At 30.9% G+C, this 13,678-nt stretch overlaps 1 protein-coding gene across 1 annotated transcript in view; it reads right to left on the bottom strand.

Moving 5' to 3' along the window:
* Positions 1-8,973, bottom strand: part of LOC143181214 (pancreatic triacylglycerol lipase) — a 78,612-nt gene extending 69,639 nt beyond the window's left edge. The window contains exon 1 of the mRNA XM_076381536.1: positions 8,964-8,973. Coding sequence (XP_076237651.1) covers positions 8,964-8,965 — 2 coding nt within the window. The 5' untranslated portion in view covers positions 8,966-8,973. The remainder of the gene's footprint in view (positions 1-8,963) is intronic.
* Between the last annotated feature and the right edge of the window lie 4,705 nt (positions 8,974-13,678).

Genomic DNA, 13,678 nt, shown 5'->3' with positions numbered 1-13,678 from the left:
TTGATTAGTATACATGTATTAACTATTATAAATTATTATATCTATATCTTATATTTGTAAAATCAAGGAAAACAAACAAGCCATAAACAAATCACATATTTCACGTTAATCGGGAGTAAATGTTTTGTATAACTACATAATTATATTTATCTCTTTACTTCACACACTATTTTAGCTAATGTAAGAAATCACAATGAAATTGCAATGAGTTGTAATATAAATACACTTCTCGGATGCACTACATTAAATAGTTTAGTTCATTTATAACGATCACAAGAAATCGTAAAGTATTATTTACATGACAGCGAAAAAAGTGGTGAAATGAAAGATTATTAGTTCAAATGTGACTTTCATTAAAGCGATCTTACATAAAAATACATATCGTGCATCAATAATTTAAACAAAATTAGTCATAGGAAAATTCTACTAAATCAAATGAATGTTCTGTCGATCTTCTTTGTATGTATACAGGGTGATCTAAATGACAAGTTAGTGGACAAAGGACTAACCTCACTTTGTTTTAAGGTAACAAAACTACAAGATATTATAAATAACACAATTTAAGTAATAATAAACAATTATATTAATTTATTTATTATATTATTTTATCTAAAAATAAAGAACTTCGTAGTTATTACTGAATCAGGATTACATTACCATATAAATACATTTCGGGTCCCATGAGAAGTCCTTTGGAAAGCATTAGGGGCAATACTTTTCAGGGGACTTCTCATGATACAAATATTATTATATAGTATATCTGTATAACTTCACTGAAAATCTAAAAAAAGGAACTAAGTCTAAACTTTTGGCCGGGAAGGTATCTAATATTAGAATCTATTTAATATGAATAACCGTTCGAATTTCAACGATGTAGCGTAATTTCTATATCAAGGGACATGAGATTACTTGTTTAAAAACTTTATTATACTTTCTAAGTAGTTTTTAGAAAACCTTAGTAGAACCTATTTTTAAAACCTTATAGTAGTCGTAACAGAAGTTGAAGTAAAAGAAGTTAAAAGAATTGATTGCTTTGTGTACGTATACACACGTTATTTGTTATTTATTTTGGTGAATTTCCAAGTCCCGACAGTGAGTAGGCTATATCTTTAGTTCCTTTTTGTAATATTAATATTTCTGCTAGCGTTAAGCTTTTAAACTTTTGTTGGATCAACAAAGATATTAAAAACTGAAACGAAATTCAAATTTTGTTTATTAAATAAGAAATATTTGCCTCGCCATTTCTGATCATCTGCTCGATCAATATATATATACATTAATATAATTAGAAAGCAGCCAATCTATTACCCACAATCAAATATTCATTCCATACGTTCCTTTGTATTTTTCTATTATGTTAAAATATAAAAAGTAAATCTTTTATCATAGATAGTTCATTTTTCCAGTTCAGAAGCTGTATTTCCTTCCACAAAATAGATCCTATCAAAAATAAAATTTTCTATAATTTCCTTGCTGCCTTTCACTACTTTCTTCTTTCTCGTGCAAAATCGCAGTTTTCCATTCAACTTCTGCAGTAACAAATCAGATCGTTACTTATTTTATCGAAAGGAAGCGCGGAAAACGAGACAATTCCTCTCAAGTTTCTAATTCACTTGTAAAACTATATTCCATTCTAATCTCCCAGTAAAATGTTTGTTGTCCAATATCACCGGAAATAATCTCAAAATTTGATTCACAGGCAGAATACGATTCTCCTTTCTTAAGATAGAAATGCAGTTCACTGATAGTCGGAAGAAAGAGAGTGCAATGTAAGACGAGAATCAATTTAGACATATTTATTTTATCAGAGACACTTCCTTAAGGAAGTAGAACCTACATTGTACGGACTCTTATTTTTGCCTACGACACTATCAAATGTCTCTACATAGTTATATACCGTAGGCATTGTCTTGTTCATTTTTCTCTTAAAATAATGAACCATTTCAGCAACTTTAAATTTTAGTAAATTTTTTTCATATACAGATATGTAGTTATTGTTTGACAAATAATAATAATGAAAAAGGAAAACAAAGTATATGAAAAACTGACGATGTAATTATTAAGCTGTAGTCGTTAATCTGAAGTAGTCGATTTTATTCCAAAAAATAAACAAATGGTTTGACAATAATTTACCATATAATTTCATTAATGACAATGATAAAGGAATCAGTTGCTTATCATGAGAAAAAGAAATTCCCTCCCTAAATTTAAATTTAACAATCTTCATCGCTGATCTATTTTTGCAATGTTTATGTACCTACATAGGATATAGATATCATTAGATTAGATAATAAATATGTGTTAATCGGTATAAAATCTCTAGCAATCAGGACATTCCACTCGTGAGATAAGTTCAGATTACAACCCGGTATATGTCTCGGTAATATATGTCTCAATATAAATTATTACGTATGGAGACTTCCCCTGGTGATCTTTTAATTCCTATTGAAAGTTGCAATCCATTATGTCGACGTGATAAGGATGTCACTTTCACGGTTACAATGATGTAAGATTTCTCCACGAAAACTAATCTTCGAGGTGTCCATTAGAAAGCTTCAAAAAATCAATTTTTGTTCAATATATTTACATACAGTGACTTAAGAATATTCTAAAACAAATCTAATCAAATAATCAGAAGAGTTAGCAAAGTTATAAAGTTTTAAACAGAACGTAGAGAATATCTCGGCTAGGTTGGACTATTCAACTTCATTTCGTATACAAGTCCATTATATGATTTCAGCACCTCCAACGAATGCACTTTTTATATGATTTGTCGTTTTTTTAATTATGAGGAAAGGGAGTTAATTGATTAACACAAAGTAAGAAAGACATAAAAATACATCAGACTGTTATACTATAACAAAATAAAGAAAGTTCACACATTCTACCGTGGTTCAAATAGTTATTCTCCTCCAATTTAAATATTTTAAAATTAAAAAGATTAAAATTTAAGATTTTAAGTATTTAAAAACTCAAATGTCTGGAAATTAAAACCTCTGGGATATCGAATATTTACAAATATTTATTTGAATATTTATAAATATATATAGCTGAATACCTAAAAATGTTGAAACTTAAAAATTTGAACCACTAAAGACTCGAATATTCCATGTTACGTTTGGAAACTTTTTCCGTAATCTTTTCAAACCCTATAGCGAGGGTTGAAATCCACTAGGCCGACAGACAAAGCCATAGCTTCCACGATGGTGCGATATAAGGATTTTCCAAGAAAACTAATCTCCAGTTCTAGTTCAATAACGTCCATGTCCCCACCACTTTAAGAATCGAACTTCGAGTATAAAAGTGACATGTATGCAGCCCTCAAGGGTTCAGTTCCTCAAAGTTATCTGCATGTTACTGCCAAAATTTTCACACTTTTGTGAAAACACTAAATTACAAACGAACAATACAATTTAGCCACTTAAAGGGTATTGTTACGAAGCCAACACTAACAATCCTGTGGTTTCCCATGTTAGTCATACACAGGGCCTGTCCACCAGGGGTGTCCCGATGCTCGAGACGGAGTCCCGAAATTCGGGATGGAATGGGATCCCGAAAATTCCCGAAGATTCCCGAAAATGCCCGGTTTTTTCATTCTGGTGATCAAATTCTAATGATTCTAGTAATACGCTTGTTCTTCTATATTTCATTGAACATTCTCGGGAATTCCGAACTTTTTCGGAAAGTTTGGACATTTTCGAGATCCCGAATCTCTTCAGGAATTTCGGACATATTCGAGATCCCGAATCCCTTCAGGACTCTCGGACATTTTCGGGATCTCTAAAATTTCGACATGTCTCGATCCCGAAAAAAATTCCCGTCTCGCCTCTACCCGACGTTTTCGAAATCCCACACACCTCTGTTGTCCACACTTCTTTTCCTACAGCCTTTTATGTTAGCCATATAGGGGCTTGTCTGCTACTAACAAAATTCTCGAAAATTACCAATCCTCGGCACCGCAATCGAACTCCACTCACCCCTGCGCTAGTAATAAAGTATAAAACATAAGACCTTACCACGTAAGTACCTATAAAACAATGGTTTATGCTATTGTTAGCCTAAAAATTGTAATATATTTGACAATTAACGAATTAATTTGTTGCAACTTAATTTCTGAAACTAAGTAATAATTTTAATAATTGTATAGGTGCTCTGCTACGACACAGTTTGCATAGTACTTTTATAGATAAAAATGGACCATCGTTGAAGGGTTAATTGAATTAAAATAGGTGTTTTGCTGGTACAAGAAAAATATTACAATGTGTTATATCGTAATGCGGATATTCGATTTCCTCGTGGTAGACGTCTTGGAACTTTCAAAATACCATTTCACTTTACGTGAAAGGCAGATTACATTGCAAATATGAAGAGATAAAAATGAAAGGTAGTTTAATGTTGATTTTTTGTTCAACTTAAACGTTATAGTTGAGCCTAATAAAAGGAACCGAATTGCGTACAAGACTTGAAGTTCTATTATTATTATGTCGTTCAGACGTAAAAAAATGATTTTTATAAAATTAATATTACTTCTAATATTTGGTCACGTGATTTTTTCTACTTTCTGCTTCACTGATTTATAATACTAGTACCTATTTTGTTTAATGAATGTTGAATTTGAAATACTATGGAAACAAAATTTTATTACTTATAATCAGCATTCAACGTTTTCAAGATTTCTTAATTAGAAATTTATTTTTCCAATTCAAACAATGAATTGCTCGATTAGTTAACAAATACCTATTTATTGAATATTTTACATTTATATAACAAACTTTGAAAATCTTATTCTTACCGATTAGTTTGGGAAATAAATTTCAACATCAACATCACTAAACACAGCAACAAAAACTGTATTTGTGAATTTATTGTATTTGATTAGGTACCCAGTATGTAATTGAATCTTACATAAAAATTAATTTTAATTTGCATTTATTGTTCTAAATAAAGTAAAATTACAAATGTCCTATATATAAATATTAAAGAGATATATAAATGCTTCAAGTACTTTCAGAAAAAATAATGCAATTTCCCTTGAAATCAAATAAAAAATAAAACAACGTTTAATTGTGTTACGACAAACGATCGAGGTTCAAGAATCATAGAAACTTGCTTAAAGAAATTAAAGATGGAACCGCATATCACACGAAACACATTACATTATTATTACGATCAATCACGAGACCATGAATGACCTAGAACCACTTCCTATGTGCTTGCGAAATAACAAAATACTAGAACTTGAACAGACATAGCCACGTGTAGCTGAGCAATCATTCGAATAAATAGCGGCGATGAGCGTAGAACCGTTTGGCGAACGTGCAGGCTGAGCGCACGCCTACGTACCTACACAGAGGTTTGTCTCTGGAGAAAGTCCTTGCACTTGCCTCTAACTATGCGTACAGACTCGCTGGCTTTTTCCTTGCTTTACGTAGAAATTCATTCCTCGAAAATTTAGAACACCTTACTTGCTATTTTTATTTCTTTTTATCGTACAGCATATTTGACGCATTTCTATAAAATCGGTTTCAAGTTAACTCGGTTAATTTTACTGTTTATAGTGACACGAATTGCTTGTGTAGTTTATTAACGACAGACAGAAACAGGAAAGTGTGCCTTTAGAATATTGAAAACTACAATATATTTTACAAATACAATTCCATAGCAAGCTTTAAAGCCATTTTGTGGAATACTTAAAACGTAAATATTTGAAATTTCATTTCATCTAGAATACTTTAAATGTAACTACGTAAAAAACTAAAATATCGTACGTGACATACACATTCACAATATGCACACTGGTTGGTTTTAATTAAATTTTTTTTATGTTAACTAGATTTTAAAAATGATATCGTATTATAAAAATATAATATTAAAATGTGAGGATAACGAAAGTTATGTCGAATAATCAGAAAACTAAATGGAAGAATGTGAATTTAATTTACTTGTTCAGCACATCGAATAGAAACTTTTGTATACTGAATTCTAATTAGACAAATTTATTTTAAATATTGGAGGTACCTGAATATCTGAAGTGAAGTTTGTTCAACAAAATGAAAATGTAATCTAAATTATTTCGATTTAATTTTATTCCCATTTTATCCTCTACTTTTTTCAAATCTGTATTGTATATCATCGGTTTTCTTAAGTATGATACATAAATAATTGTGCGATAAATTATGTATAGATTTTTGTTTTAAAAAATCAATCACTATAAACGCTATTTACGTAAGAAAAGTTCATTTTGCCGCAAAAATGTAACCGCATGCATGTCATTACTAATAAATCACTAAGATTTCAATAAGAAAACAAGATTTCATCATTTATTCAATGACAAATATATGCCACTACCTTTTAAATGCAACTTCTATTTCATGTCTTTTCAATGTTTGTCAATTCTTGTGTAAACGCGAGATCTTCATAAGTAATGATACATTCATACGCTACACTTGAGTATATTTAAGTCTGCTTACTGGAAAAGAGAAAAATAGATGAAATAGTTTTATTTAGACTAAACAATTAAATCTCGCTTGGCCAACGCTCAGTCTAATATTTGAAATAGTTGAACATCTCAAGGTTAAACAATTTAAATTTTAAGTTAGTTTTGTATTGTGATAACTTAGTTATGCGTCCTTCAAAAAGTAATACAAGTACATCCATTTTTGTTTTTAATACGCATCTAGTTTTTAGTATTTTAATGTATTTTACATATACTTATGTACCTTGTTTTGCTCTATTCCTAAATTTCACTTAAAGTATTCACTTAAAATTGACTATCAATAGGCGATAACGAAATAAAAAAGTAGAAAGAAAATCGGCTGAGAAGTGTAACTTACAATTGAATTAGAGTAATACGCAAGCATTATATTGTATTTATCGCTTAATAATTCACCATGCCCCAATTTCGTGTCATTATGTTAACAGGTTGCAACTATGCAGCTATAATTACCAGCATTGCACCAATATGTGATTAGCTGCCATTACTATGCAAATTTAATACATCTGTGCCAAGTCAAGAAAAGTGCATTCCTCGTTATGTTTGCTAAATGTCTTCACATCAATTTGTTTTATCACAGTGCTAACTTTTCTTATCGGATGATGTGCAACGTAGATAAATTCATGAACAGTTAGCAGTCGAGAAACTGAAATTTCCTGTTGGCTAATCTGCCAAAAAGTTTCAACGAGTACGCTGGCCATGTGTCATGGCGTCATTTAAAGTTGCCTTTGCCCGCGGATCGACACGTGTCACGCATCTAAATCATGACAAATTCGAAATTGAGATCGTGATTCGAGTGATGACAACGATATCGCTTCTTCGATTCTCAGAGCGATACTTTTTCTTGTCAATTTGTCGTCATTTCGACATAATTTGCTGATACAGTTCTCAAGGTCATTTGATTGATGCAAGGAAGTGCAATCGGTTATAAAAAGTATTGCATTCCTTCGAATTATCTTCCTATATCTTTTTGTATTGACCAGAATAGCAATCGAGAAAAAATAAAACTCTTTGGTCCTCTAAATTGGTAAATTTTTTACTGTTACAAACTTTATAGGTGTATTTTAGTATTTAGAAATAAAGATTAATCCTATAATTATTCTATAAATAATTTAAAAAAAAATATAGAAATTTGTACCACTTGATTTTGCGGTAAATGTGGTTTTAATTTTCAAGAAACAAGATAAAATAATGTACTAAGGAAATAATAACAATTTGATTAAGCATTCCGCAGTGTGTAAATGGTTATTTAAATTCGAGCGTCCGACATCAAGTTTCATTTTTATAAATTTGTTAACTTTTTCTACATTAATAAATTTTTTGAATATTAATACAGCAAAATCATACAACTGACTAAATTTTAAAAAACTTACTTTTTAAATGAGTTAAAAGTCTCAAAAATCATCAAACAGTTATTGTTGAAACACATACAAATATTTGAGGTCACAACTAAATATGTACATGTAACTTCAATCTGTTGGACTCATCTAATTTATTTGCCAGCAAGTTCAAGTTGAATTTATTTACCAACTACTAAATACGATTTCTCTCTTATGCAAGAATGTATAATCAACTTATACAAGTTATTCTATTAAAAAACTAAAATTATCGTTATTTCACCCTATTTTGGGTTTCCTTGGGTTTTGTATACAATTGTACATCAAAACTCAACCCGCTTTAAAATTTGCAATACCTATTAACACATAATTTTAGAATATTATCAGATGTTCAAAATGATTGGAAAAACGAAAATGACTAACGCAATCGAAATTTTAGCAAATAATTAATCGGATCAATTACCTTTAATTACTTCTTTAATATCTGCAACATTTCTGCCAGTACTAAACCACGAATTCTTATTAAAATTGTGGCTGTATTCAAATATTATAAATGAATAGTTAAAATATATTGAAAAATATTGGAATAGTTTAGAATTTGAATATTATTATTCCGATATTAGGGTATTGAAACACGTTATATAACAATCAAGTATGTACACACAAATAAATATGTATTAAGAAATTCATATTAGACGAATTATAGTATATCGGCCATTAAATGACAAACTTTATTGTGTTAGCCTGAGTCATTATTGCAGCAAATAAACGATACGTATTATAAATCAAATTCATTAAGTTCGTTTTTAGCATCTATATAAGTAATACAACACATTCAGTGTTTCAGATCTTAAATATTCGGTTACTATTTGGAAACTAACAATTACTCGAATTATACTCTTCAAACAATGAAATTACTAAAGTATTCGAGCACAGTAAAACGCAATAAATAAGTATATTTTCAACCCCTATTCCCAACAGCCACAAACTTCCTCCTAATCGTAAATACAAATTGCATAGATCCATAGTGAAGGCGGAAACGCTTCACAATCTCGGACCGCGGCGAAGTCACGCAAGAATATAGAGACCCAGACCTTGCAATCTTGCTCGAGGATAGGGAAAAGCGTACTCACATTTTCGAAGTCTGTGTTTCATGTCACGGCGCGGTCTCACGTTGCCCTTGATCGATCTTTCATATTGGCTGGCAAGTACAATACATAGATCCCCGTCTCCAATCCACGTGCTTCTCGTTTCGCAGCACCGAAATCGAATGTTTCAATTTCACATTACAGGTCTTCCGTCGCTGATTCTCAGACGCGACCGACTACCGCTTCCTCGTGAAGGATCCTCGCTAGAACCAGACGGAAGCACGCAAAACGGACGGATCTAAAGAGATACGGAAGAATACACGACGCGGTGAGAGGCTGACACACGACTGAACGCTCGCGTGGTGTGCATTCCACTCAGGCCGAAATGTTGCGCCCACCACCAGGTATCCCCCGCCGATGCGATGGTTATGTACCTGTCCTGGTACAATGAGAACCATTCCGTCCAGGTCGGTTTTCTTCTGACCCCTGCGGGACGCATTTTGTAAGAGGCGGGTGTTTTCACTTGGGCGGAATGCGGCTAATGAGAATTCAACGTTCATGGGTGCGTCGCCACTTTTTGGGGGGATTTCGTGACTTTTATTCAATTTCATAATTATGTTTATTGTTCTACTAGTGCTCACACACTGAGAATCTAATATTCAACTGTTCTCACGACAAAAATACTCAAATAAAAAAAGTTTCAAAAATATAGGAATATTCGCCTATTTCCTACTTGATACGCAATTTTTCGAAATTTTCCATAAACTTATAATAATTCAGTAAGCTTTGGATTGTCGTATTCTATAAGAATATTTGCCGAATATATTTATATTTGTATTTTTGCTCACCTTGAACGTACTGTGCGTCGTCAGGATTTGTTTGGATCGGATTTGGGCAAATTTGATTTGAGATTGAAATAATAAATAGCTATTTAAAATAATATTTCTGACAGTTGTATATTTGATGCCACCTAATATTTGAAAATATCGATTTATTTAAAATAATAATAATTTTCCATGATGAATGATTTCGTTACTCCTTTATTTCTAATCTCTGTATCTGAGAACAAACTTGACCATGAACCTGACCTTAGTCCATGTTTGTTATTTTTCAGGAGAGAAGCTAAACAAATGTGATCACAATCACTCAATTTTCAACATAGTATTTGTTGTGGTTTATTGTACTATTAAATCTTCTTTATTTACAACGTAACGTAAATAAACTCCTATTATTTTAATAAAATTGAAAGAAAGCAGTATATAAGGTGTTATATAAAATTTAATTTTGAAAAAAAAGCTTTGAATTAATTTGGCTCTTTGATTGATACAGATCTGATAATACACATAATTGTCAAAATACATCATGCAGCAAAAACACTGTATTTTAAGAAATATGAAAAACCAAATTTTATTAGCATTGTTTTTACCAAATAAATAATTATTTGAAATCGTTATGGAGAAAGATAATATAGTATCTAAGATTAACATGAGGTACGTAGAAACTATGGGATGCAAGGATGCAGGTGACATTTTTCTGATATCGAGTAAATCGGATTTGAAATTCAAATATGTTAAAACAATAGTTTGTAAAATCTCCATAATAATTAAGTTATATTTAATGCTTAACATATAGTAAAGAGCATATACACAGATTTCTAACTAATTTCATTTTTGTGTTTATGAATTATTAAATTGTACTGAAAATAATGTTATTGTACTTGCATTCCTTTGGTCCCAACTAAATTTTTCACAATCAGTTTTTTGTGAGGAAAAATGAAAAAAAACATAGGATACCACATTCTAAAGACCTGTTAGTGTTAGTAAATGCTTTTATTATGAATACTAATAGTTAAGATATATCAAAATTATATTAAATTTATCCCTACTCATCGAATCTACAGAAGTTCTTCGTAACATCCGCTACAGACGAGTGCTTTTTTATCGCCGTGGCGATTTGCCGCAGCGCATTGTAGTAATAAAGACAATTCCCAATTTTCCATTGTAGAAAACAAGGACAGACATAAACCTTGTTTAGATTAGTTAAGTTACTAGAATACAAGCAGCTTGCAAGTGAATTGAAGCAACTTGACCAATGTAAACCTATTATTGTACTTGACTTGAAACATCCATTTAAGTTTCTATTTTGTCTAGACATGTTCAGATTAGTTAAGTTACTTGAATGCAAGTAATTCGGGGCAATATGATCAATGTGAACATGTTATATTATTTGACTTGAAATGTCCTTTTAAGCTTCGAGTGAAGTTAACGCCTTTTCAAGTTTTCTTTGCCTTGAAACACACATCGATTGATGTATGCCATGGCGTACACTGTATCATACACGGCAAATTTCAAACAAATCGACGAACATGTGAACGTCAAGGAGGCTGTTAAAACTGCATGTCTTGTTTGAAAAATACGTAATTAAATAACCAGGATGTATCACCTCTTTTGACACATTTTTATTATTTTTGCTTGACAGCTTGAATTCAAGTTACTTTTAAATTCGAACCACTTGAATTGAACTAACTTGACTTATGTGAACACAAATTTCATATCGGGCTACTTAAATACAAGTGGCTTGAATTCAAGTAACTTGACTAATCTAAACAAAGCTTATGCCTTTCCTTATTTTCCACAACTGAAAATTAGGAATTGTCCTTATTGCTACAATGTGCTGTAAAAAGTTTGCTCATCTGCAGCGGGCTATAGTGTTTATGATTGTTTCGATAGTAGGAGCATCAGCTCCAAACAAGTAAGAAATATCGTGGAGATCAACGTATGATATAATAAATAACTTGTATCCTTTTGACATCAACCTATTTCAATAATTTGCTTAGCAGTCAATTTCTTTAACGTTTAAATGATAGCTTTACACAACGTATATTTAACGATTTAACTAACCATGTTATTCTTAACTCAAAAATTTCATAAATGCCACTTACATCCCTTTGGTTCTAAATGCCTCATATATGTATTTCAAATAATGTCATTTTAAAAGCATCCAGAGGTCTGGTTTAAGCGCGCTCCTTTACAGATGAAATTTTAAAACGACTTAAAACTTTAGGAATTGATTGTACTCACATATTGAGGGGAAGTAAAAAATGTTTAATAAAGCAACATTTGATAAAAAATGCAGCAATTTGTTTATAAATTTTTTGTACATATTCTTCCTTGCATCCTAAAATATTCTTTCCATGTTTGATACTGTATAACATGTATTTATAATTTATAGTTGTAATTCTAACACATTATTTATTGGTTATAAATAGATTAAAATCTTTAAGTACCCAAATTAAAAAAAAATTTTAAGTTTCAAGCCAGGTGATCCGAGAGGTCATTTGTACTAATAATAAGTAGGTTTGCGTCTATCAAGTAATGCTTGTTAACATTAGTACGTAATAATATTGTATTGTCGTGCAATTTTAAAGTAGGGTAAGTACTATTAATTCAATATTCTTCTGCTCGCATTCAATGTGTTGTGAAAAGACTCACGATATCGAGTGTTCGTCAATAATAAGATATGATAATGTAGTTTCGAAAGGATAGATTTGAGAATCTACAATGATTAATTATTTTTTGCTGTTTTCAGTAACAATCTTGCGATGCCTTTTGTTTTCTAAAACGGTCAAAAATTTGATTTTTCGTTTTTTGTAGATTCTTACAGTTTAAAGTTTTAAGAATGTTTATTATACAACCGTGAAATAGCAGATTAAATAAGAATCTAAAAGCATTGATTGCTCATGAAGTAATTATAACTAAAAATTTAAACGCGTATTTCACGAAACCAGACTTTAAAAATCGGCGGACACGACTTCTCGAAAACTGTTCAAGTGATTGATTTGAAACTTGGCATACGTATTTAGTATGCATTTAAGCAGGGAACGAACCTTGAGTGATTAAAGTTGATTTTTTAGAATAAAAATACGGTATTTTAGTTTAAACTGTGGTTATTTTGTGAATTTTCAATTTTTTGACGAATCTGAAGTTTGTTCCCTTCTTCCACTCTTAATAAATTAAGCTTCTTTTGAATCTTTGTTTCAAACCATTCTCAGTTGAGTTATGATACCTGCGTCAAAAGTTTCCTCTTTAGGAGGGTCTTCATGTACCCCATTAAGCCTATATTAAATATTTTGAGTTAATTTTTTTAATGTACTGTTAAATAATTAATATATAAATACCTGAAGATTGAAAACTCTCTGTTGAATACAATCGTTGAAAAAGTTCCCAAAAATCCCTCTGTTCTACGTGCTCGAAACTAAAAGTGCCTCTTAAAAATCCCTCTTTTTTAATCTCTCTTTCTTAAACTACCAAATTTTCAGCATTCTTTTAATTTTCTTCTTAAAATATTGAAACATGTGTATGTAATATTTATTCATCACTGTATTGACAAAGTGCATACTTCCTAACACAAATTTCACCGTCATTTTTCATACACTTACATAGTTCTGTATAAAATATATAAGTGTCACTCATCAGTTGAATTCATTTACTGGATATTGATATATTTATTTATTAAAGTACAATAGTAGGCATTTAACCTTCTCAAGGATACTGAATGGAAGTGCATATTTCTTACGTTAAGATTAAATACTATTGACGTAATGATGATAAACATATTATGGTGTGCAAAGAGAAATTATGGTGTACAAATATCACGGAATTACTTAACCAGGAAACGAGAATCATACACTAGTGCAAACCAAGTACCTACCTAATAACTTGTATGATGTAAGAATACTTTTTATAGACATGGAAATTTAA

Source organism: Calliopsis andreniformis, chromosome 6 (genome assembly GCF_051401765.1).
Source record: "Calliopsis andreniformis isolate RMS-2024a chromosome 6, iyCalAndr_principal, whole genome shotgun sequence".
Classification (NCBI taxonomy): Eukaryota; Metazoa; Arthropoda; class Insecta; order Hymenoptera; family Andrenidae; genus Calliopsis; species Calliopsis andreniformis.
Note: the sequence above shows the minus strand (reverse complement) of the source record. Positions and strands in the feature narration are given on the sequence as shown.